The sequence below is a fragment of the Saccostrea echinata genome, unplaced genomic scaffold (assembly GCF_033153115.1).
Source record: "Saccostrea echinata isolate AGI-Se365-2 ecotype Australia unplaced genomic scaffold, CSIRO_AGI_Sech_v1 ptg000022l, whole genome shotgun sequence".
NCBI lineage: Eukaryota > Metazoa > Mollusca > Bivalvia > Ostreida > Ostreidae > Saccostrea > Saccostrea echinata.
Window position 1 is genome coordinate 7554703 of NW_026889771.1, and position 25913 is coordinate 7580615.

Below are 25913 nucleotides of genomic sequence, written 5' to 3' on the forward strand. Positions count from 1 at the left end.
TGTCATAACTAAATATAGGTCATCATGGCATCAATTCAGAATATTTTCTTTACATATTCAATCATGTCTGGATCATATCTTGCACACTGTTTGGGCTAGGACTAGAAGTCTGTCCTTTTTATCCTAGGATGGTTGGCATTGTGTACACCCAAGTCAAAGTGGAAGGCAGTTCTTTGGCAGTTTTTTAACCTTCACAGTTCAATGCTGAAGTAGTTTTTAGACAGTTTACTAGCCTTCTCCGCTGTTGTTGGGTGAAGGTTTTTGCATGCTAGTCATTAGGCAGTTTTTATTAGCAGTCCACCATTTAAGCAGTTGCTAGGCAGTTCATTAGCAGTATCTTAGCAGTAGCTAATTAGCAGTTTCCTTGGCAGTATCTAAGCAGTCAATAGGACGGTTGAGGTGAACTGCTTAAAAACTGCTAAGCAACTGCTATAGGCAGTTTCCTTTGCTATACATACATGGAAATGACTCCACCTACATATAAATATGAAAATATATGAACTGCTTAAAAACTGGTAAGAAACTGCTATAAGCAGTTTTCTTGTCTACTTATAAGGAGATAACTCCACCCATTTATGAATATGAAAATGCATAAAATTTATGCTTCCAGGGTGATTCATTCATAAAAATAACGTTAACATTACAGATGGGAATTTAGCTTAGTATTAGATTTAATCATTGTGTAGATGAATAAACATTATTTTTTAAGGATTTCATTTTTCACTCAATTATCATACAGGTGTAAATTGTAAATAAGTCCTTTCATCAAGTTAATTTTCTTGCATTTCTTATAAACAAGTGCCAACTTTACCAGGCTGAACGATTTCCAAATATGGAAGTCAAGAATGATAACCGTGAATTGCTATAAATACACAGAATAAACAAGGTGCTAATCCTTCTGACCAATCAGATAACGGCATTTAGACGAATCCATGAGAAAGTAAATAAAACACGTGGTTTTAAAGTTTTTTGCTCAAAAGATTTTTTTAGACCAAACTTTTTGTGAACTTTATGCATATTTAAGAATAATATAATATATTTGACAATTCTACCGTGAACAAACACGACTTGAAAGCTTAATATAAATTCTAAGTGGGATTAAAAATCTGTCTCTACGAGGTAGTAATCTCAAAAGTTTAACTTGTGTTAAGAAATTTGATATAAATACGGCAGATTTTCAGTTTTTAGAGCCTGACATGAAAAAGTTTTCGTATGGGAATAACAGTCTTAATTATTTCCTGAGTGTTTATTACGAAACCGTCCATGCATTTCTGATATGCGAGATACATGTAAGATATGGTGATAAAAAACATTCATGAACATTCCCTTTTCTCCATATTTTCCACCTTTCCTTATGTCCATTTAGAGTGTATATGACATGGTATTCGGCGCTCATGAAACCCGTGTTATTTTAAAAGTACATGTAGTCTATACGATGAATACTTGTGTGCAGTACGTTGAGCTATACACATGGAAGCTACGCGTTATCGATGACAATCGGACGCCTAAGCAAAATTATATTTACCAACATAAACGTATGTTCGTAATTGTTATAATTGTACTTGATAATAGCTTGTCGGTGTGATCTATTCCTCCGTAATTAAACGATCGCATAGTTATATGCATTAATTTTTTTTCTTTTCCGTCAGATGAAAATGTCAGGTTTGTTCACAGTAAATATGTCGGGAATACCTTATTCTTCCAAACTTTTCATCTTACTTCTAAAGATTTTTTGTCAAAAAAATCTTTTTGAGGACAAAAACAAAAGCACGTGTTCTCTTTTTGTTCCTTTGAAATATGTTTTGGGGTGTGTAAAAATGCTATTGTCTGATTGGGCAGAAAAATATTTACATGTATATGATGTATATTTATAGTAACTTTCAGTTATCGTTCTTGACCTCCATATTTGGAAATCGTCCGGACCTGTTTACAGCTTGGTCAATACAGGGGGTTAATCTGCAGATCCCTCAATCAACTTTTATCTGCAAAAATTTTGAATTTATAATTATAATAGTTGCTTGTGAAGTGCCAGTCAATAAAAAGATCATATACATCAATATAGCCACTTATCTTGAAAGAATTATAAATTACTGCATTTAGCTTTACAATTTGACCTGGCTAATATAACTGACTCACATATAGTTCTTAAAAAGAATCTGTTAGTCTTGTTGAAGAGAGTTTGCAATATATATATATATATATATATATATATATATATATATATATATATATATATATATATATATATATATATATATATATATATTGAGGAATGTTTGATCCTATATTCAGAATTATAAAGTAACATTTATTACATTTATTTATCTAATGATGTAAATTAATTCATGTACATATGTAAACTGTAATTACTGATAAAATATTGCATTTACCATCTTTATATCTAAATTAAGTACTTATAATTATAAAATACAAACAGATTATGTTTTATAATTAGTAATTTGAAATGAGAGAGGGGATATTAATATATCACAAGCCCAGACTTACCCTTTTCTCAGCATACTAGTGCCAGCAAATCTTTAAAATTTTCCTATCACCCTTTTTCATTGTTGCCGCATGGTCATATTAAATTGATCTTTAATATTTCCCATCTCATGGACTCAGATACATTTGTAACTAGTAATTGATGTTCACATCCAATCCAATACAGTGATGACGGATATGTATTTCCCAAAGTATATTTCACTTCTTTACTGTATACATCTATATAATTTCATAAGTAACCCTCACAAACATTAATTTGTACTGAAATTTTGAACTGGTCCGAGAAGCGCGCACAAATCTTGACTGGCTCACCTCAATGGATACAACCCTAAGTTTCAAGCAACCATGGGGGACACAGCAGGTTGTTAACTAGAGGACTGCATTTGCAAGTTGATGGGATATAGAAGCTCATGTGTGCATGCCTTTTTAATGTGTAGCCTCAATTTATCATAAACTACTGTATCATTTCTAGTAAGATTTTAAATATATCTTTGTTTCTTTCTAATTTTATTTTCTGTATAAGAAATTCCTGCCTGGCCCCCAATTATTTGTGATGCATTAACAGTAACACATGGTCAATTGTAATGAAGGCTAGTGAAAGCTAGGACCACCAAGAGTGACAAAGTATTGTATTTCCTCATGTGAGAAGCTGAAATGAATTAGTTGCACTTTTAGCAGTTTTGAGAAACTGCTTGTTTGACTGCTTAAATTTGTTCAATACTGAACTGCTAACACAAATTCTTAGCAGTTTCTTAACCAGTCTGTTAGCAGTTTTAAGGAATGCTAAGACTAAGACTGTTAGGAACTGCTTAAAAACTGCCCAAATACCTCCAGACTGCCTAATAACTGTTTATAAACTGCTAAAATAAGCAGTTCACTTTGACTTGGGCATGTATTTTTCATAAGTCAGTGTATCATAATCCATATATGCTTTGGACCTAAGACTCTTAAGTCAAATTATTAGTTTTTGGATATAAAGTCTGGCCTGGCATTTGACTTTTTTAACTTTCAACCTCTGTTTATGATATATTTGGCATGTAGGTGTGTCATCAAAGGGCAATATGACATGACCCACATATCCCCCTGATCTTCAGGAGTCATATCAATTGCAATTTGGGCATTGGTATTTTTAGGCACTTTTAGGCACTTTGATGTTCCCACATAAGAGTGTTTACAGCCATCATTACCTCTAAGTGACCTTTGAATTTACTTCAGTGTTCTTAAACAACATTCTACATAAAGCATAAAAAATGACTTAAAATGAAATTACCCAGACTCTGAACAACCCAAAGAACAAGCAAGTTTTAAGGAAAAAAATAGAAATCAACAAAAACTTGAAATATAATTAGGCTATAGCCAAGTATGGTCATCTTCAGTGAAGTAAAAATGATTTTTGTTACAAATGCATCATATAAGATTTAGAAATTGGTATTATACATGTAAACACATATTTAAATGTCACTTATGGATAAAGCCCTCTGGCTGTTCTTGAAAACAATTATTTTCAAAGGCATGACTTCACACTTTTTCGAGCATGATTAAACACACGCAACAACAGTAAGTCTTCATGACTTTCAAGTGTGAGAACTACAATACAGTCATTCAGACATTGATTCATCTTCCTGCTTCTTGGGGCACATCCCCCTCACCACTGTCCAGCATGTCAAACGCTTTAAGCACCTTATGTTGTCTTGTACTCCTGAGCTTTTTGAGGTCATTTGCATACTGTTGTTCTCTCAGCAGCTGTTTTCTCTGCTCCTCGAGGTCCCGTTGGTGTGCCTGATAGACGCGAGTCATGTGTATCAGTTCTTGTAATTCCTTTCGTAATTGTCTGTTTTCCTGTTTTATTCTGTTGGTGTGATCTGACAGGCACTGACTAGCTTCCTGTTAATTACATAAGTTTTTTTTACTAGAAAAATTACATGCAAGATCTTGAAATGTTCATATCCCTGTCAAATATCATATATTTTTTGAATTTTTCTCTAACAATGTACTTTCAGCTCTCTATTTACCTTGTTTGCTAATTTTTCCAGGGCTGTTATCCTGTTTTCTGAGTCTTGTTGATACTCCCTTTTTTCTGCAAGGAAGGTGGACTTGAGTTGCTGGATGGTTTCTGAATGTTTGGATCTCATGACCATCACTTCTTTTTCCAGCTCCTTTATTTTATCCAGCTGGTCAGTTTGTAGATCCTGATAAAGAGTAATTTATTTCAGTTTAGATGCCATAGCATATAATTTCATTTATAGTTTTCTAGGAAAATCACAGTTGTCTAAAAATATTTTCATAGTACATGCAATTCTATTTTTGCTACTTTTGCCGAAACAAATCCATAAAAGTAACACTGTATTGAAGTTAATGTATATAATGAATAATCAAAAGAGAGAAAAAAATGCCCATTTCAAAACTGAGCAAAAAACAGATTTTTGAGAATTTTCCATATTTTAACCTTAAGGTGTTGGTTTCCAGTTTTGACTTACCGGTAGTTTTGTAAAGCAGATTTTGTTCTCAAATGCAAATATAACTTGAAGTAAACTTAATACTACCTATGTTGGTTTAATTGTCTATGATTTGATTTAGCGATTTCTGATATTAAAATACCTTCAAAGGAATTTCCAAGATAATTAATAAAGAATAATGCATGGCTTTTACATTGTACATGCACAACTGAAAATGAAAAATGCCTGGTCTTCTCTAAGCGTAATTAGATAAGCACAGTTATGTGCACTACATGTACTTATCCTCCTCCAAAACTCAACAAAAGGGTTTAAAACCTTTAAACACAGTATGACACAAAGTCTATCAAAATAATGATAATTATTCAAGTGAAAAAATTAATGCGTTTAACTGAATATGTCCCTAGATCAATCAAATATTAACCAAGTATGATGCAGACTTCTATGTTTACTGTTGTTCCATTCATATGACCCAGGCCAAATGTTAAACACTGTAAGTAAAGGGGGATTTCCAACCTTATGGATATATATATATACATGTATGTTTTGCAAGTAATAAAATACCTTGTACTCCTGAAGTTCTGATAACTCCTCTATTGTTTTCTTCAGAATATTTTGCTTTGCAAATAACATATTTTCAAGTGCTGCAAATAAATGCATGTATTATTCAATATATGTCAAATACTATAATCATTTTTCCAGTGCAGACATTTAAATATAAAAGTTTGTCCGTACATTTTGTACTTCAACAGCTTAAATTACTACATGTATATTAAATTTGTAGGTATGAAATAAATTCTGCTCAATTTTAATTTGATAATTTTGATTTTCATAATTTATGAACATACTCATAATGAAACAAGTATCCCATATACATGTAATAGCAAATTACATTTTGAAACATGTATGTTTCTGAAAATTTCTAATAAATTGGTTACGAATCTACAGATGCTCCACTCTACATCCTGAACAACCCCAAAACTACACTATAGCTCCTGAACTGACCTTGTTTCTTTTGATTGAACTCCTCTTCCATGTTCTGTTTCTCTAGCTCAATGTTTCGGATTTCTTCTTTGTTGTGATCACTCAGAGTAATAATGGTTGTCTTACGTTTTGTTGTCTTCTTCTCCATGTAACTCATGTATTCATGCTGTGAATAGTTATAAAAACAAAATGTTATAAACCCATGTGATAGATTTTTATTAAAACTTGTTGTGGATAGTTATAGATACAAAATATTAGTAACCTATTATAAATGATAGACCTACAAATATAGTCAAATAACTGATGATAATATACAGTGGGTTAATATTGATAACATGATACATGTTTAATGGTTTGGGCTGTGGATATCGGCCTGGGTAGCTCAGTCGGTAGAGCACTTGACTAGTGATGCAGGGGTCCCAGGTTTGATTCCTGGTCCAGCCATACATTTTCTCCTTTCCTGTTACACATGTATTGGAAATGGCAACATGGCAACAACTATGATTATTGAAACTCTATATATTATATTATAATATTCTCTATAATTTTTTATAAATCTTTGCATGTAATTATGTTATAATATTCTTCTTCCTTTTTTTCTGTTATCTGTAATTTGACTTCTTATTTTGACTGTATGCCAACATGGTGATGTCAATAAATTGAATTAATTAATATACATACACTTTCAACTCTGACCCTGCTCCCTTCTTGTTGCAGCCATTCATTTTCCTTACGTCTTGCATTGTGTTAAGGGATTACTTCCATATTTCAAAATTTCTATTGTTTAACAATTAAAAAAAACAAAACAAAAAAACAAAACAAAAAAAAAAACATGGTGCATATTAAATCAATATGATAAAAATAGAGTTTCAAATTATATCGACCAGTGTTTCAATTTTTTTTATTAATTAGACTTAATTCAAGGATACAAGTCTTCAACTCTTTTCTTTGCATTTTGTAATTCAGCAGTCACCTTTTCCAATCTACAAAAGAGAATTTGTACATATGTAGGACCGTTAAATCAATCTTGCTTTTCTTTACTTGTTCATGTTGTTTAATATACAGCTAGAGAAAATTCGGGAGGAAAAGCATAGCTACTCACTCTTGTTGCAAGAGTAATTCCTTTTCAGAGGGTTCTGGAGTACCAACTTTTGCTGTATCAGTTGCTCCATCTTCTTTATCTCCTTTTCCTCCTTTCTTTCCTTTTTTACCCTTTCCCTTTCCCTTCTTCTTTGGAGGCATCTTTTATGGGGTACTTGTGTTGACTGTGGCAACGGGTTTGTTTTGTTAGTTTCGTATTTCCCTTATTTCGGAATTTATGGGAAAAAAAAAACTGACAAAATTGCATTCTTTCACCATCAGTCTTGAAGGCAATAAAAAATATTCAATAGATTGCTCAATTGTTTACAGATACAGAGCGTAATTTCTTTACGAAACTGAAGATAGATTCGGGCACTTTCTTTTAAAGATGGCTGCGCCCATGAAGGAGGCAGATTCGAATAGTGGAAAAGTAGAAGACGATGCTCTGAACTTGTCATCGCCTTCTTTCGACCCTTTAAGAGCCCTTTACAGTAGCCGAGTCTTATTGCCATGTCCAAACATAGTGCCATTAAATAACATTGCCGAATATGTGTCATTTAGTGAAGGGAAATCCAGAAGACATAGACAAGCTCAGGGACTGTCCGACACTGTGCAAAGGAACACTTCGCGTGAAAAACTTATCTCTCGTAACGATGATAAAAGAAGCCATCACTTACAAAAGAGCAGTTCCTCACATAGTGCCACAGAAATGTTACATACTACTCACAAAGTTACAGATGAACCCAAGGGGAAGAATGATAGGGATGACAGTGAAAGAAAACTTCCAAAGCAAAGAAGAAATGTTCTCACTAGAATGGAAGGTTTGTATTGTAATGATCAAGAATTGTCATACACAGAACATTTTCAACTCTCTTGTTTAAATGGTTAATAATTTATCCCATCATTGTATAAATATGTATAAATATGTAACAGGAAAGGAGAAAATGTATGGCTTGACCGGGAATCAAACCCGGGACCCCTGCATCACTAATCAGGTGCTCTACTGACTTAGCTACCCAGACGTATATCCACAGACCAAACCATCACAAATATCTGCATGTAGAAACATTATTTCATTTGGGTGATCCATGTACTTTCACAACATAAAATAATATGTTGATGGTGCGACCGTTCGGGCGAGTGCAGTGGTAAATATTGGATAGTCTAATAACATTACCTAATTCACTTTTAACTAGATTTTTAACCTGTTAACTAGACCCAACTTTTCAAACTGTACAAGACATTTGGAGGGTCTAAACTGTGATGTCACAGTTTAGACCCTCCGAATCACAATTTTGATTGAAGTTTCGTAGCTGAATTTGTTAATTTTTTGTTTTTAATATGACCACAAAAATATTAATGGATCTTTATACATTTCTTATAACTTAAATGACTTCCCATAACTCTGATCTGCAGCTTGCTGGAATGAAAAAAAAAAATTGGGATGGATGACCAGAGAGCTACAATGCCACCATTGTAAAAAGTGTATATTTATAAGCACATAAAAGTGCACTGTTTTTTAATTTATTTCTCCATAAATTTATGATGCCATCTCAAAATATTACTAACCGTGTGTTCCTAAATAATCTTTTACTACTTCCACAATAAAACATTCCCCAAAGCCATTTTTGATAGCCCTCTTGGGCGTGAAATTGAGACCATTAAGAATTTCACCTAATTATTTATATGCCATTTTGGGTTGCAAGACAATTAGGTCCAATGCGCTTCGTTCATGACTTGTACATGCAGTTTTGTTGTGGAAGTAGTAAAAGAATATGTTAGGAACACATGGTTAGTAATATTTGAAATATCTGGAGAAATAAATTGAGAAATGGCACACTTTGAAATGGCTGGCTCTCTGGTTGTCCATTGCAATTTTTCAGACCAGCAAGCTACAGGTCTGCAGCTAACCATAACCATGATAACCTGGAAGTTTTACTTCTCAGAATATTCTCTGACAATTCTAACAAACTGGGGAAACCTCAGAAGTTTTCATAGATGCGCAGATGAAAGAATTATGTCATACTCAAAGGCATGTGACATAATGTTTAGTGCAAGCTGCATTTGCTCATTTTGAGACAGAAAGATTACACTAAAAATTTTTGTATAAATTCATTGATAAAAAATCATAGTCATGCTATAGACAACTTGTTGCTATGTGTGTAAACATTGGAATGAGGATTTGGAGTTTAGAATTTTTTCATGTGGACTCATAACAAAACAGGTTTACTCAAATTTCCTCTCTTCATACATTTAATATGTAGACCTTGCTGTTAACAAAGGCTAAAACTCTCTGCCATTAAACTTCATTCCAAAAAAACCCCAAAAATTGAAAATGAGAAGATTTTTTTGCTTAGTTGAAATACTTTTTGAAGAATACTCCTTCATTAATAGCATATCAAAGATATTTGGTACATTGTAGGCCAGTCTGAAACCAATGCTTATTTGTTTATCATTTTCAAATGCAAAAACTTTTATACAAAAAGAAAATTGTACAGTGATTCTGTCTAAAACCCTAAATAATCATGTAATGATTTACATCTACTTTGAAACAGTTATTAAAAAAAAAAAATCTTTTTCCATCCAACAAATTATATCAATATTTTTTTTATTAAAGGTTATAGAAGTGGGCCACTTAGTTTTCTGCAAAGGTGTGTTCAAGAAAGGCTATTAGTTCAGGTGTGGATCCGAAGTGCAGTTGATCTCAGAGGAGTGTGTAAAGGATACATTGTAGCTTTTGACAAACATTTCAATCTGGTAAGTTTTGTACTTTGTTGCCCCTTCTTTCAGCAGCATTAATATATACTTGTATTTCACAACAAGCAGGTCAGGATTAAGTGTCAAGTGTTTGCTTTTTAAAAAAAAAAAATTGAGTGTTAAAAGTTTCTTGTAAGTGCATTTGTTTTACGAACTGTAGATTCTTTATTTTATGTGAGCAGTTAATATCACAGAATGACTCCAAGCCATCAATTCTTGAGAATATGAATTCAAGTTTTTGACAGTTGGTCTATAACTTTTACTTGTATTTCAGTAATTTAAAAATAGGAGCAAAGAATTTTAAATTTCGAGTGCTGCTTCTCATGAAATTACTCGATTATTTAACACAATTTTTATTAAGCATATATCTAAGAATTTACAGTATGTTACATGTATGTTTATTCTGCAATCCCTGCAGACACAGCATAGTTCTGATTAGTGATACTTAACTATTTTATTTAAGGCAATGATTGATGTTGATGAGCTCTATAGGTGCCCATTGTGGAAAGAGGCACAACTACGCAAGGAGAACAAGGTAAAGTCACAAGACTTGAATGAACTGTGTCATTTTACAGAAAATATTGTGAAAATCTAGATTACTTATGTTTTGTGTCAAATACAACATTAGATACAGGACCAGAACAGCGAAAGTATCAAATGCTTACACATTATTTAAACCAGGCAAAGTATTGTTGAACAAAATCAGATTGCTTTCAATTTCAAGGTACCAACATTTACATTATTAGTTACAGTGTATGAATTTATTGATCTCTGTTACAGAGAGAAAAACGGAGAGTTAAACAACTAAAAGAACAGATGGCACAGTTGTCAGTGATTGACCAGCCAACAACCACCACCGAGTTGTATTCACAGAAAAAGGACAGCAAGGAGGAAAGTGAAAACAAAGTTGTCTCCCTTCCTCCAAATGACGAGATCTCATCTAAAACGGATTTAAAGCAGGTACCAGAGAAGAAAGACTCTATTTCAGAAGTTCAATCCTTGGAGAAGATTCAAATATTAGGTAAAAATCAGAAAGATTCGTCAACAGTGAGTGAATGTGACCAGACACAAGATAAAATTGCTGAAAAACCTCAATCAAGTGAAAAAACTCCTCATTTGCCAAGTGGACAGGTTGAAGCTTCTTCCACTGAAGAAGACACCACCTCTCTTAATGAAGAAGACCCTACCTCTCTTAATGAAGGAGAACCTCCTCCTTCCAAATCCGTATCTCAGTTTTTAGAGAGACATGTCAATCAATTGTTTATAAGAGGAGATAATGTTGTTTCTATAATGATGCTAGAATGAAATTTGTTTATTTTTTTCAGGAAGATATGTACATGTATTTCAGTTGTTTATTAGAGAAGATATATTGTTGTATCTATATTATGAATTTGAAAGAAATTGTTGATTTTTTTAACAAAGCGTTATTTTTACTTCTGTAGAAAATTCTCTTCAGAACTGAGTTTCTGTAGGATGGTAATGGTTTAGAATATGAAATCTTGGACCATAATATTGGTACAGGGAAATAAACAAAACTGCTATGTTTTGAAGAAATAACTGTTCCTTTAATGCGACTGCTTTTCGCGAAAATTATACAGCTATTCAACTATTATATTTCTTGCTTTTCCGTGACTTATTTTAACATGTATCTCTTCAGTTAACATTACAAAAAGCTTACCAAATGAACCCTTTTAGTATCGGTTTTAATTGTGGCTTTGCTTACTTTGGTAAGAAACATTGCCGCTATTTAAAACATTATTTGACTTTTCTTTATGTGTAACTATCATATATTATATGGTTAATGATACTTTTAAACTATTTTATTTAAGGCAAATATTTTCCATGACTTCTGAACCTATCACTGACCAGTATGAACTTCATTTTTATCGCATTGTGAGTTGATACTCACCACTACTGAGTAGAATTTTGGGAGGAATACAAGAACATACAGGTAAATATCGGCAACCGTTTGATGCTGAGACCTACCTGTGGCCATTGAAAAATTGCAGAAATGAGGTATCGAATAAAGGTCACAACACTCTTGTATTAAAAACTTATTGTGGAAAGGCATTGTGAAGTAGTTGCGGAAAAGTAAATGGGGCTGAAATATAATTGCGGAAAGCAAAACGGCCACAATTTCATCTTCAACAAAGATTTCATTGGATAAAATTTTGTCCTGTTTGGTATACTAACTTAGCTTGAATTTCATTTTTCAAACTTGTGTATCATATTCCGAAAGGAAATTTCCAAATTACAGAAAAACCATATAAATGAGCACAGAGGCATTCTCCAGTTAGTGTAACAAATTTCAGTTGGATGTTGTTGTTGTTGGGGGGGGGGGATAGTTCCAAAAGTTTCAGAAAGGAAAAAAGAAAAAAAAATTTCAGAACAATGCAAAGTTTTAAAACATATACACACTGAAACTTGTCTAATCCAGATGTTGTGCATACTGAAATCTTGCCTAATACAATGCTATACTTAAAGTTCCTTTCAATAATTTCAATTGTTTAAAATGTTGTTTAATTTGGAATGTTGTCTAATCCAGCCAATTTCTTTGGAATGAGTGATGGCCTGTTTAGACAAGTTTACTGTGTGTTTATATGATGGACCAGCAAAGTGCTTTCACCTTGCAGGTGATTAAGGCTAGGAATGGCAATTGATGCAAATCTTAAAGCTATGCAAGCTTATTAAAACACATTAGATGTTTTTCTATAATATAGTCAAGTAGACTTAAACTCACTTTCTAGTACATAGTACCCATGACATGTCATACCCAAAACACATTATGATGTCATATTATGAGAAGTCATTTCTCCTTTACTTCTCAAAAATAAAATCAATAAAGCAGATTCATGCAAGGGCACCTCCTATTTAATTTCACAGAAACAAGATTTAATACAAAGGAGAATACTAGTATTCCAAAGATTGATGACATTGCAGCACAAAAGTTGACAGTTCAATTGTCACGTTATTATTGGTGAAGTTTAGAGTTAAAACGCAGTAAAACTTAATGCATAGTCTTCTGTAGGAATCTTTAATTGATATCAAATGAGATAATGCATTGACCTGTAATGGTTTGGGCCGTAGATATCGGCCTAGGTAGCTCAGTTTGTAGAGCACCTGACTAGTGATGTAGGGGTCCCGGGTTTTATTCCTGGTCCAGCCATACATTTTCTCCTTTCTGTTACAGACCCAATAAATGTAACCCAATAAACCAAAGCTATATTCAGTCAGTGCTGAAACATAGCTTTGTGCTTTAAAAGCATTGTGATGTCATCTACATTGCATTGTTTGGGACTTAAAAAATTACTCATAAGATCATACTGCTCATCTTGTATGACTTTGTTAGTTTTTAGTTTATCAAAGTATTCATTTATTTAGAAGAGAAATAAAACTCAGATGGGCATTGTTGGCTCATGTGCCTCTTTTTTATGACTGGTCTTTCACTTTTTAACTGTAAATGTACATAAAAAAATAAGGGATAAAGTTTATTTTTTAATGATTTAATATTGCTAAGATACTTCTAGTAACATACAATACACAACCAGAATGTGCTACTGTACATACACTAATATTTCTATAACAAAACAAAGAGTTGAAGATTTTTTGTACAGAAAATTACAAAGATAAACACAGTTCCCATGCTATCCCACATTAAAATTTGGAGGAGGAACATTTGGATCAAACTGGGGCCCTGGAAGTTGTTGGAATGCAGGATTCTGAATGTACCTCTGATCTGTCAGCATTGGCCGATTGAACACAGGAGGTGGCTGTCCAAAACAATGTGGGGGAGGAGGGAGTGACATATTGGGAAATCTTCCACTAAGATTTGGGTAATACTGTCCTCCACTTTGTAAAGTTTCATTTGTTGGATTTTGTCCACTGATCTGGAAACTTGTTGATTGTGTGGTAGCAATGGTTGAATAGTTATTTGGATTCCAGTTGGTTTGATACTGAGAGGGATTGTTCCACACCTGGGGCACACTTGGCTGGAAGACAGATGGCCTGACTGGTCCACCATTCTCATACACTGTTGGACTGTTTTGATTTTCTGACATTTGTGGAAACCTTGGAGGTGCTCCAAATGGTTGGAAGGACTGGTATTCCATTCTGGGTTGTCCCTGGTGTCTTCCTCCCCTTTGGTTGAAATTTCTCCCTCTGCCAGCCTTATTATTTCTATACTCCCCTTGGTGTGTATGGGCAAAGTTGCCAGATTTTCTTTCCCCAGCACCTGTTAAGAAGATCAAATAAATATTTCAGAGATAATATCAGCTATATAGGTTAAACATAGCCTTTTTAAAATTATAAAAAGTAATATAAATTATAACTGTCCTGTCTGACTTCTTCAGTGGATGGAAACAGACAACATAATCATGCACCCACAGTGTAATACATGTATATACCTATCATTTGGTCCGTGACCTGTACATTTTATTTCTTTTCACTTTGAATTATCTTTTTTGCAAGTACATGTAAATGTACAAGTATAAACACATCCAGGCAGATAACTTAAGTGCAAATGCATTATCTTTCTTTGTAAACCTTGTGTGTTGTAAAGACCAAAAGTGATTCTGTGGAAATTGGGCAGTATCCTAAAGATATCAAAACTTGTATAAATTTTCACAAGAAATCAAAATGCAATGAAGAATCGAATCTTCATCTTAAAGCATCAGCCCCCCACCCCCCTCCAAAAAAAATTTCCGTAAATAGGACTTGTTGAAAACAGAAAAAAATGAATATACTGTAAGTCTGTAATTGTGAAGTGAAATCACCTGTGACTCATTTTTATTTCTGTATGTACATGTATGGTACATTTATGTAATCTTACAATATCAACTGCCAGGTTTCAAGTTCCTAATTTAAAGTACAATTAAAAAAGTCTTGAAAACTGAATTGTCAACATTTTAAAATGTGAAACAGTGCATAGCAAGGATTTCCACAGAAACCTAAAAAAAAAAAAAACCAAAAAACAAAAGCAAAATCAAAGTTATATATACAGTACATGTATATACACTGCATATTTTTAAATTTGACAAACAAAAAGTGCAATACCTGAATTTGTTTCTTCTGTTTCAGGTTCAAAGGTCTGTCTGAAAATATTAGAAAGCATTAGAGTATGTATAAAACTACCATACATTTGAAAGTACCCATATGCATATGTAAATTGAGATAAACCTGTCTTTTTGTCTTCTTCTGCGAATTTTTCGAGCTCCAGGAAGCTGGAGACCCTCTTCCTCATTACCACGGTTACGAGCCTTCGCTTTGGCTCTCCTTTCTTCTTCATCATCAGAATAGTCAATGTACTGTGATAAGACGATGAGAAAATTTAAATTCAACATGTGACAATGATGTACATTGTGAAGAATATTGAATATCTAGAGAGTCTTAAAATTCCCTCTTGCATGCTCCAGCCAATTTTTTTCCTTACTTGTCATCATTTCCACATGGATTGCATCTTAAAGACATGATTTTGAGTTAAAGAGCTAGGTTCACTTTATGCATAAAATGGCCCTGTCCTTATATCAATTAATTGACTATCACCCTCTGTCCTATTTCATACATCAAAATAAAGTAGAGACTTAGTGCTTTCATTTCCTTTAACAATCTTTCTTTTTGAGAATCTAAGTATTGGAAAACAGGCTTTAAGGTATTCAATGTATAACGACCATATTTAATACCTAATAAATGAATGGTCCGATATTTTTAATTATGGTAGCATTTTGAAGGTGTTTTCAAATAAAAATACTCCACCAAAGGAATTTACAAAATTTCGATTATTGTCCAATTAATTGCACCTTGAATTTTACATTGAAGTCTATGGGCAGCACATGTTTTATTAAGATATTATAAAAAGTAATTTGAACTTCATATAAATCTCTTGGTGAAAATATGCAAAAACTCTCTCTTTATTAAAATATGAAATAAAATGAATCATTTACCACAGATATCTTGATAAAATTAAAATTTTCTTCTTTTCATCAAGGGTAGTAAGGTTCAAAACGACTGTCTTCTTATATGTTACCAGTCATGTGATTTTGATTCATTTCACTTTCATCGTTATCTGGCAATGCATATTTAACTAGTTTAAAGTGATTCAAAATTGTTCAATATCCCTTCATTATACATTGAATACCTTAAGAAAATGCAATGTTCTTGAATTTTGCAGAAAACATGCATATTTGACTACCTTTAGAAAAGAATTAAAATATGAGCAAAGCCCACAATCCAAAAATTAAAATATGTTTTGTGATCTTTAAAAACAGACCTTTCATTATGTAATATTGCATATTTTGGATCAGAGGTTGTGCTCTATATGAAATATTGAAAAAATACATCAATTTTTGGCCATTTTTAAGGGAATTTACAGGATATGGGAAAAATGACGCATTTTATGACGTCATAATGCATTGACTAGAGAGAAAATTACGTCATTTTCAAAAGATACACAGTCACCAAGGGTCCAAGTTATGAATACTACATTTTCAACCAAAACTGAGCAGTTTCAATTTTTCAGAAATTCTCAGGGCCATAAAAGACCCTAAGTGCTCTTGCTCTTTAGAACTCTACCAATAATACATATGTATTATACTTTCAATTATTCCCCCAAAAAAGGCTAGCCACAATTTGTGACATCTCAACATCCCTATCAAACCCAATATGTCTTCCCTCTATTGTAAGAAGAGGGAATTATTCAACCATTAGTTACCTTTGCTGGCGGTTCATTATTGTCTTCCCAGGATGCATCAGAACCTTTCATTCTAATAAAAATAAAAATAGTCTGAAATATTAGCTGATAATGTTTCAGCACAATGTTGAACTAATTTCTTAAGTATTGTTTGATACCGTATACAAATGTCATGTATTTACTTTAATTATGTAGTAGTCATGTAAAGTGGACCAGCTAGAACACAAATTTTAATACATATAATTGTTAGCAGTTAAATTTTTCTTATATATATATATCAAATATAAATTGTTCAATATTTTCACCCAAAATTATGTGATTTTCAGCCCTAATACCTCCTTTCTTTCTCTTTGTTAGAAGGATTTATATCTAGATTTTCATTAGACGAGTCCATGTGCTTTAATATGTTTACAAGTCTGACACATTTTTTACAGACCCTAAAACATGCTACTACACCACATGCACTATACACTTTGTTTCTTGAACAGTAAAGTATGTGTCTTGTATGGAACGCTTTGTTTCATGTCTAAGGTGCAGTAGCAGGTTTTAGGGTCGACTATAGACTCAGATTGATTCAGAAGTAAACTCACTGTCTGAGGTGTTCTACAAATACATAATTGGTAAGCTTCTCTACTTTTGGGGCACAGTACACCTTCTGTCCACTACTGATGGACTTTTTCTCAATGTCCTTGGTGCTGTTAAATCTGACAGAATACCATGGGGATCCAACAGGTCCAAACACCTCAAAGATCTGTTAATCAAACACATCAACATCAAAAACAAAACTTATCAAACTTACTTTTGCCATTTAGCAATATTTAAGGATAGGACTAAGTCAAAGGAATTTAAGCAAATAATGAATGAGTGTGATATTTAAGATCCAGAAAGTCCTTTGTCAAGTGATGCTGTATTAGTTAGTATAATGAAGAAAAAAAAACATTGAAAGTCCTTTAATTATAGCTGATAAATCAGAATCAGAGTGGAAATGTATTTGAATCTCTAATGTTCTTGACAAGACTATTCTGAAATATTAATCACTTGCCCAAGTATGAAAGATAAAATACAAGTACATGTAATATTATCCTCAAGGCAAAAGAAAATTACCTGACCAAGCACCACTCTTCCTTCCAAAAACAGAATGGTGTTCTCATTCAAAGGAGGGATATTTTGATTTGCTTTTACTATCACTGGAAAAGATAACATTTTTAATCTGTAATGCATGGAAGAAGCATGGAAGAACCTGCAAGTTTTTTTTAAAATCAAATTTGCTGAAAAATACATCCTAGACCAAAATGTGTGTACTAACCCAAACATCCCACAACTCCTGTAATACTACCAGTATGGACAAGTTCTACATTTGGATCCACAGTAATAACAAGCTCATCAAGGGGAGGTAACTCCTGTGAAATAAAAAAAATCTTTTTTTTTTCTGTGACAAACCTTATGATCTCAATACTTCAATTTCCTTGAGAAAAGATCATAGTCATATTGCATCTCAAAGTTCCACCCTGAGGTGACCTCATCTACATTGCACTTACCTCAGGGTACACTTCTCCTTTAGTCCTCAAGTCACTGTCTTTCTTTCCTTTTGCTCTAAAAATGAAGGAAATATAATTATTGTATTTTATAGATGATAAAAACAATGTCTGTTTGATAATAAAAATTAATATGAAGATTTTATATAATGCTTACTTATTTTCCTCATCTGAGTCAATAACAATGCACTTTTCCTCTTGCATAAATGTTACAGAATCTTCTGAATCACTGCTGGAATCAGACGATTCATCCTGTTTCTCTCTGTATGCTGAATCAACAGCTTTGTCATCTGTTTTACACAATTCACTGTTCGTGTCTATCACAATAATTTCTGTCAGTTTAGATGGCAATGGTTCAGTTGGCAAAATGCTTGAGGGTAATGATTCTATGTTTGCTGCTGTTTTTGTCACTGGTTGTGAATCATGGGTTGAAATGTCAGAGGTGTGTGAATGATTCATTCTAACTTTGCCGGAAGATACTGGTAAAAGCTCAGATGCTTTGTTACTTTCAGTTTCATCAATAGGCTTGTTGTCAATTTCATCTCTCTCACCATTTTCAACAACAATGTCAATTACGTCTTGTCTCTTCTCAGTTCCAATAATTATTGATTCCTGTGTTTCTTTAGTAACAAACTTTGTAGATGACAACTGTGATCCAGTTTCCTCATTGTCATTTTTAAGCTGATCATTAGTTGTGTTAGGTTTAGTGGAAGATGCCATAGGAACCCTTTTGTTGGTAAGAACTCCCACATCACTATCTTCCACTGAACTTTCTTTAGTATCTGTGTTTGGGTCCATGGTTGTCACTTATTAAACTTGTCTTTACAATGTATTTAATTTCAAACAGTGACAGTTATTTGTAAAAAGAGTGCATTTAAAAATCTTCAAATAAGCAGTTAGACACAGTGAAAACTTAGAGTCATAATTAAATGTACATGAAATCCCTTTTCCCCTTTGTTCCCCTGGCTGAAAAAGTCACTAAATTGAAACCTGAAAATAAAATAGAAAAATCCACAATTTTTGTTTACTTTCAAGTTATAGTCTTGACACACTCTATACCATATGCAGCTGACATATTCTCTCATATAAAAATATGGTTAAGGACCAATAAGACATATTGTTAGTACCCATGAGCTGACTGGGTTAACTATGACCAGATTTTGAATGTCATATCTTGGTTTATATTTTTATCTCCAAAGAAAATATTTTCTTCAACAATTAAATTAAGTCAAATCAACTCTGATTTTATCTGAATTCATAAAGTGCACTGAATGTATGTATACATGTACATGTATGTTTTCCCCCTTGAGTACTATTTACATATCATTCTCAAGAGCAGTATTTTTTTTCATACAAACCTTACTTGAAACATTCTGTTGTTCAAAATAGGGTGCTACAGTAGCTGTACTTCTAATACGAGATTTCTCTGACTCTAACCCCTGCTTTTACTATGTGACATGTGACAATATAAATTTAAAGCAGGGGTTAGAGTCAGAGGAATCTCGGAACTATACTTTTTGTAAACATAAACATCAGTCAGTAGTCACTCTTATATGCCTCTGTAGAAACATTTATACTGTATTCTATACAAACATTTGGTATGTTTAGTATACTTCTAATTTATAATGGATAGGTGTCTGTGTATAATCAGTGTATGACTTACCAGTTCGTGCAAATTGGGATCGGTAATAATAAAAGTAGAAAGAAACACGTGGGAAAGTGAAACTAAGTACAGGCGTACCAAGATTTGCATTAACTGGAACATAAATAATTCGAATACATATTTTTCTTTGTCCTGATAGATAAGTCAAAGTTCAAAATTAATTGATATTTTTTTATATTATCAATCTTTTATTTTAGTGTTCATAAATTTTCGATGTAATGTAATAAGACATTATTATATAGCGTTGTTCTGATTGTACGCGAAATATCTTTCGACGAATTGCCCATATGAATAATGATTGCAGCACTTCCGTTTTAACTTATAAAACGCACATGTAAAAGTCATTACTTGTTTTCAGGCTGTTTTTTTTTTACATTTTCAACAGAATCATGAATGGAAGGAAGGACAATTCGACATATGGGTCGTATGCTCCATATTCAGATCAAGACATAAATGTTCCAGGTAACTGTTTTTCTCTGTATAACACGGATAACCTTGAAACAAGTTTTTCATCATTCATTTCATTGGGAAATTATTGTCATTGACACATGTAGGCATATGATAGAAAATTTGCAGAATATTACCATATCTTTAAATCAAAATATAAGGTTATTTAAAAAAAAAATACCAAAATGTCTTTATTTATGGACTTACAAACAGAAATCAGGGTTGTCCCTAAGAATTGAAATAGAAAGGGACATTTAAAAGTAGATGGGGGAACTGGGTTCCTCCCCGAATGGGGAGTTTAGGGGGAATACCAAAATGACTGAGGAATTACATCATTATAGGCAGGGAAATTCCCCGGGTCTTAGGGACAACCCTGCAGTATACACAAAAAAATTGATGAAAAGAAAAAAAAGTAGTTTAAAAGAGTAGTTTAAAAAATGGCCACCTAAGCAAACCAAAAATGGACCAGTAGATTTTTTAATGAAAGTGGTAGGCTGGAGATGGGTAAAATGAATGTTAGACTTCCAACTAAAATGGTAGAGTTAACATGTATGAAATCGATGAAAGTAAAGTTTTGTTGCACTAGTGATACATGTATGTTGCTGCCAGGCAATGAAAACTGTAAATAATGTATTAATTAATGTTTAATTATATAACAGGAAAAAAGTCTTACTAGATAACGTGAACTTAATAAAAACACAGTTTGTCTAAGGAACACATAAATTTATAAGTCATATTGTCTGTTCCAGTGACTGCAGGACAGGGTGCTGTGGTGTCACCATACTTGAATTTTAACCCAGCTTACATACAGGTAATTCTGGTCTGCTCCTGTAATTTTATGCAACTTCATAGAAAAATTGATAAAATTGATGGGGAAAAAAACACACGCACAAAACATAACCAAAACAAAAAAAAAGAAAAGAGAAATGAAAGAAAAACAAACACACACACACCACAAAAGATAGAAAAATAAAAATATGTTTCTTTAAAAGTATTTCTGTATTAGACATATTTATTGTAGAATCCTGAATCTCAGTATATATACCCAGAGGGAGCCACTGGTCACCGGGGAATGTGGGAAAAGAGTTTCGCTATCATAGGTTACAGTGTATTGACAGGTCAGTTCACTCTATTTACAGAATTAAAAAGTGTATAACTATAGACCCAAAATTCTTTCCACAGTATACATACACTACTATTAAGTTAACCATTTGATACTAAGCTATTCTTTGTTAAACACCCATCATGTATCCATTTTTAATTTTATAGTATAAATATGAAAGCAATAGTCTAGGTAGCCCTCTGATGCCTGAATTTAGAATTGATATGCAGTTTCTAGATTTATATTTAAGGTATGCTTGTGACATCTTGAAGGAGATATGTCTTTATATCTCTCCGTACTAAGTTCCCGATGAATTAAAAGGTAAACATATTGAAAACCTATTAGTATTATTCTTTTTTTAGGAGGATCTATTGGGGCCATAAATGGTCTTTATAAATACAGAAAAGAATTACTGTTAAGAGAAGCTGAAGGTAATGTGGTTTCAAAAATATTTTTCTCAAAAGTTATTACAGATGTAATGTGAATACAATGTACTTACTGGTATATATTTTACTTACTGTAGGAGGACCAAAAAGACCCCAGTTAAATGAATATTTCAAAGGATCTTCATATAAGATCTTAAGAAAGCAGTAAGTACTAGATGCAGATTCATGTTAATTGTGTTATGGCTGTCGCTGATGGAGTCACCAAATCAATGTTGCAACATAACATTTTCTTTTTTTGCACTTCTAATCTTTTTTTCCCCAAAATACCATTTTTTTAAAAAAAATTTAATATCAGTGAAACTTGATGCAAATGTTTATATATACACCATATTATTTAAATAAAAAACACAGTAATTCAAATTATTTAAAAATCAGAATTTTTGCATGTCTCACACAAATATTATATTGTTCAGTTCTTGAAAGTGTTAGGTTTTATAAAATGCAAGTCTCAGAACCTAAAAATATCTACTTTAACCCCCCCCCCCCCCCTTTCAGAAAATATAGTGTTTAGCCAACCACAAAACTATTGATCACCCCTTTACGTCTCGGCATGCAGGGAAAGCATAAACACATCATTTTTTTTTTCGATTTTGTAGTACTGCAAGTTTAGAGTTGAATAAACTGAAAAGTCTAAAACTTGTTTATTGTACTATATTTGATTAAAATTTCATTAATACCTTATTTTTATTTTCATTTACAGAGCATTAACAGCTATATCTAAACAAAGTGCTTCTGGTGGACAGTCATTTGGAATTATGGGTAAGAGGATTTTTTTCAGACGTGTTGAAGTGTAGTGATTTTAAAGTGTGTGTTTTTCACCGGAACCAAAGTGAAAGATATTGTTTTTGAAGTTCATAAACTTTGATAAGAGATCATTGCAATGAAATCTTCATGAATGTTTTTCAGACAGCTTTATTTTAAAAAAAGAAAAGAAAAGATAATCAAGTGCATTTTAATTGGCAAATAATAAATAATAAAATATATTTGTTCCTTAAATAAACTACATTTATCTCCCTTTATAGCTCTGTGGTATACTCTGGCCCATTTAGTCATCAACAAATCTACAGGATCAGATAGCAAGTGGCACTGTGTACCTGCAGGATTAATGGCTGGGATGTTGTATCAGTTACCAGATCAGATTCTGCAGAAAGATGGTATGAAGAACACTATCAATGGCTTCTGTTATAATTACAATGTACAGTCTAGGGGTATTTGGTAAATTTAAATAAAATATGGTCTAATCCGAACTCATCAAATGAGATTTGTTATATGATTAAATGCATTTTATTTCAAAGCATTAATGTTTTAACGATTTTTATTTTTATTTTTATTTCCAGGTGCTTCAGGCTCTGTTGTTAGTAAGTAGCATTTTTTGAATTAAAAAAAAATATAAATAATTTAATATATTATAACAAATATTTTATCAGTACTTTCATATACATGTATTAGTTCAAAATTTGAAATATGAAGACACCTGTTTTATCATATGTGGTTGGTACTGACTTTTAAATATTTTTGCAACATAAAAGAAAAAAAAGACAGATTTAATCACACATTAATCTTACAAATTTTTCCTTCAGAGAAAGAGATACCATTTATAAAGAAGACTATCACTTATGCAAAAGTTCCTCCCATTGTAAAAGGCATGGGGATTGGATTAATTCCTGCAATGATTGTGGCCACAGCTTCTGTGATTGGATTAGGAGACCTTATTTCGTGATTTTTTTGTGATGAGTTGATGCCTGAAAAACCAAAACATTGTGAAAGTGTTAAATTGTGTAGAAGTCCATTATCATGAACAGGCATATATACCAGTGCACTCAAAGATCACTGAGTGGTAACAAAAGGATTTTTCTTTAAGAAATTCACCACAGAATTTTGTTATATGTAAAAGATACATGTGTTGATTGTGATAACTGATAGGTTTAAACAACTACATCATTGTAGTTATTTATGTACATGTAAGAACATAGACTGCAAAACTTTGTCAGAAGGCTTGGAACATATTTTATCACAAATGTGAACAATTTATTATTGTACATAGACTCTGATGTGTAAAAGTGTACATGCAAGTGTGTGTGAATTGAAGTACAGTAGATACATGTCGAATGTATATACTGCATGGAGAGAATGATGGAGATGTGTGTTATATATGCACAATAATAATAACTTATCATTCATGTTATTGTGTGAATTTTTATGTACTGTATTTTGATCAAGAATTAGTACATGTACATTGCTAAACATGGGTAAGCTGCAGATCAAGTTTTAAAATTGACAAATATTCTTTTTTTAGCTCACCTGAGCTGAAAGCTCAAGTGAGTTTTTCTGATCACCCATTGTCCGTAGTCTGTCTGTAAATTTTTCAAAATTTCAACTTCTTCTCAAGAACCACTGGGCCAATTTTAATCAAACTTGGTACAAAGCATCCTTGGGTAAAGGGGAATTTAAATACTTAAAATGAAGGGCCAAGCCCCCTTCCAAAGGGAGATAATCAAGAAAAGACAAAAATAGGGTGGGGTCATTAAAAATCTTCTTCTCAAGAACTACTGGGCCAGAAAAGCTGAAACTCATGTGGAAGCATCCTGGGGTAGTGTAGACTCTAAATTGTTCAAATCATGACCCTCGGGGGTAGGGCGGGGCCACAATAGGAAATCCAAGTTTTACATTGAAATATGTTGGAAAAAATCTTTAAAAATCTTCTTCTCAAGAACCACTGGGCCAGAAAAGCTGAAACTCATATGGAAGCATCCTGGGGTAGTGTAGATTCTAAACTGTTCAAATCATGACCCCCTGGGGGTAGGGTGGGGCCACAAAAGGGAATCTAATTTTAACATTGTAAAATATAGGAAAAATCCTTAAAAATCTTCCTCTCAAGAACCACTGCGCCAGAAAAGCTGAAACTTAAGTGGAAGCATCCTGGGGTAGTGCAGATTCTAAATTATTCAAATCATGACCCCAGGGGGGTAGGGCAGGGCCACATTAGGTTTTACCATGGGGTAAATCAGGTGAAAAACAGCAGGGCCAAAGTTACTCAGGTGAACGTTGTGGCCCATGGGCCTTTTGTTTTTTTTTCTGTGTGGCTTTTGGATTACGTTTTAAAAATTAAAGATTTGGATAAATGGTAATGAAAAACAAAAAACAAAAAAAAGCATACTGCCCCATTTACTTCTCATGGCAAGAGAATGAGAATCTAAAAAAAACATGTAATTATATTACTCAAGTTTGAAAATTGCAGGGTTTCATTTTTTTTACGTATAATTATAGATCAACAAAGAATATGCTATTGCAAGAAAAAATATCAAATTTGCCACATGGTTGGTAATATGAGTCCTGTTGTGAAGTTAGACAAGTATTTCATCTTGTTGAAGGAGGGCCGGTTTGCTATGTTTCGATTATACAGAAAAAAAACTTTTTTTTTTAAATGGGAATATATAAAACAGTTTAGCACTAGCCATCGGTCAGTTGGAAGATTTTTGCAAAAAGTACAGTAGAAAATGGTACATGTAGCGATAGGAAACTGGTCAACGTCTCAAAATACTTTACAAGGAATTATCATTAGACACCAGGTATTTATGATAGGGCATCAGGCAGGTGTCGTGTAATTGTGTATAAATTGTATTCCAATCAGACCCTCGATTTAAAGACACCAGACAGTCATTTGTCTATACAATCTGTTTATTTTAATAATCACCCCCCCCCCCCCCTTAGTAACCTCGAAATATGAGAAAGACCTACTGACCGCTCAGGTCCAAGTCTCTTTGCAATCTCAAAGTACATGTAGTCATGAATTCTTGGTTATTTCTAAATCTAGAAACCTTTGTAAGAACCACGCACGCTAACTCCCGATTCCCGCCTATATTTTGCACCCATTTAATTCAATATAAATGGCGGTTTGGCCATTAAAACTTGATTGAATGCAAAGAAGAGTTAAATCTAATTAAAATTAGACGTTCCGAATCCGCCACCGCTTCTCAAAATTTTGAAAAGCGGTGGCAGATTCGGAACATCTTATTTTAATTAGATTGAGAAGAGTTCGTTATTAATTGATTTATAATTTTAAGACCAGTGTCAAAAACTTTTAAATTGCTCTTATTTACGACTTATTCAAAAGGGGGGTTGAAAATTTTATCCATTGAAATCAGGCTTTAAAAATCCCTAGATTTTCAAAAATGCATGGATATGGATAAATGACCCTTAAATCTTTACGTATGTTAAACTTATGCAAAATTCAAGATATTAAAAGATTGAAAAAAGAC

The 25913-nt window shown here is 32.9% G+C and overlaps 4 protein-coding genes across 4 annotated transcripts; 2 read left to right on the top strand and 2 right to left on the bottom strand.

Annotated features, from left to right (window-relative positions):
* Window positions 1-3844: 3844 nt before the first annotated feature.
* On the bottom strand, window positions 3845-7227 carry LOC133190844 (basal body-orientation factor 1-like). The gene is made up of 7 exons (XM_061326529.1): window positions 7042-7227; window positions 6869-6922; window positions 6621-6675; window positions 5961-6105; window positions 5520-5599; window positions 4515-4691; window positions 3845-4386 (listed from the first exon to the last, which is right to left on the bottom strand). Exons 1-7 carry the CDS (start codon window positions 7179-7181, stop codon window positions 4117-4119), a joined length of 921 nt encoding a protein of 306 aa, XP_061182513.1. The 5' UTR covers window positions 7182-7227; the 3' UTR covers window positions 3845-4116.
* Window positions 7228-7397: 170 nt separating this feature from the next.
* On the top strand, window positions 7398-11144 carry LOC133190845 (U7 snRNA-associated Sm-like protein LSm11). Its single transcript, XM_061326530.1, has 4 exons — window positions 7398-7840; window positions 9637-9776; window positions 10240-10311; window positions 10557-11144. Exons 1-4 carry the CDS (start codon window positions 7408-7410, stop codon window positions 11079-11081), a joined length of 1170 nt encoding a protein of 389 aa, XP_061182514.1. The 5' UTR covers window positions 7398-7407; the 3' UTR covers window positions 11082-11144.
* Window positions 11145-13321: 2177 nt separating this feature from the next.
* Window positions 13322-19737, bottom strand: LOC133190846 (H/ACA ribonucleoprotein complex non-core subunit NAF1-like). Its single transcript, XM_061326531.1, has 10 exons — window positions 19660-19737; window positions 18154-18986; window positions 18000-18054; window positions 17768-17861; window positions 17566-17648; window positions 17052-17212; window positions 16483-16534; window positions 14952-15079; window positions 14829-14866; window positions 13322-14007 (listed from the first exon to the last, which is right to left on the bottom strand). Exons 2-10 carry the CDS (start codon window positions 18792-18794, stop codon window positions 13421-13423), a joined length of 1839 nt encoding a protein of 612 aa, XP_061182515.1. The 5' UTR covers window positions 18795-18986; window positions 19660-19737; the 3' UTR covers window positions 13322-13420.
* Window positions 19738-19953: 216 nt separating this feature from the next.
* LOC133190847 (uncharacterized) lies at window positions 19954-25913 on the top strand. Its single transcript, XM_061326532.1, has 9 exons — window positions 19954-20121; window positions 20856-20917; window positions 21128-21224; window positions 21571-21639; window positions 21732-21798; window positions 22355-22413; window positions 22677-22808; window positions 22992-23012; window positions 23235-25913. The coding sequence occupies exons 1-9, from the start codon at window positions 20049-20051 to the stop codon at window positions 23372-23374; spliced, it is 720 nt and encodes a 239-aa protein (XP_061182516.1). The 5' UTR covers window positions 19954-20048; the 3' UTR covers window positions 23375-25913.

Excerpts from the sequence above, each read along its gene's own strand:
- LOC133190845 (XM_061326530.1), top strand. The coding sequence starts at position 7,408 with ATGGCTGCGCCCATGAAGGAGGCAGATTCGAATAGTGGAAAAGTAGAA. Across the intron at positions 7,841-9,636 it reads TGTTCTCACTAGAATGGAAG|GTTATAGAAGTGGGCCACTT; the intron begins GTTTGTATTGTA and ends TTTTTATTAAAG. Across the intron at positions 9,777-10,239 it reads TTGACAAACATTTCAATCTG|GCAATGATTGATGTTGATGA; the intron begins GTAAGTTTTGTA and ends ATTTTATTTAAG.
- LOC133190844 (XM_061326529.1), bottom strand. The coding sequence starts at position 7,181 with ATGCCTCCAAAGAAGAAGGGAAAGGGAAAGGGTAAAAAAGGAAAGAAA. Across the intron at positions 6,106-6,620 it reads GCAGGGTCAGAGTTGAAAGT|CATGAATACATGAGTTACAT; the intron begins GTATGTATATTA and ends AACTATTCACAG. Across the intron at positions 4,692-5,519 it reads CAGAACTTCAGGAGTACAAG|GATCTACAAACTGACCAGCT; the intron begins GTATTTTATTAC and ends ACTCTTTATCAG.
- LOC133190847 (XM_061326532.1), top strand. The coding sequence starts at position 20,049 with ATGAATGGAAGGAAGGACAATTCGACATATGGGTCGTATGCTCCATAT. Across the intron at positions 21,640-21,731 it reads ACTGTTAAGAGAAGCTGAAG|GAGGACCAAAAAGACCCCAG; the intron begins GTAATGTGGTTT and ends TACTTACTGTAG. Across the intron at positions 21,799-22,354 it reads TATAAGATCTTAAGAAAGCA|AGCATTAACAGCTATATCTA; the intron begins GTAAGTACTAGA and ends TTTCATTTACAG.
- LOC133190846 (XM_061326531.1), bottom strand. The coding sequence starts at position 18,794 with ATGGACCCAAACACAGATACTAAAGAAAGTTCAGTGGAAGATAGTGAT. Across the intron at positions 17,213-17,565 it reads GAAGAGTGGTGCTTGGTCAG|ATCTTTGAGGTGTTTGGACC; the intron begins GTAATTTTCTTT and ends TTTGATTAACAG. Across the intron at positions 14,867-14,951 it reads AGAAGAAGACAAAAAGACAG|ACAGACCTTTGAACCTGAAA; the intron begins GTTTATCTCAAT and ends TAATATTTTCAG.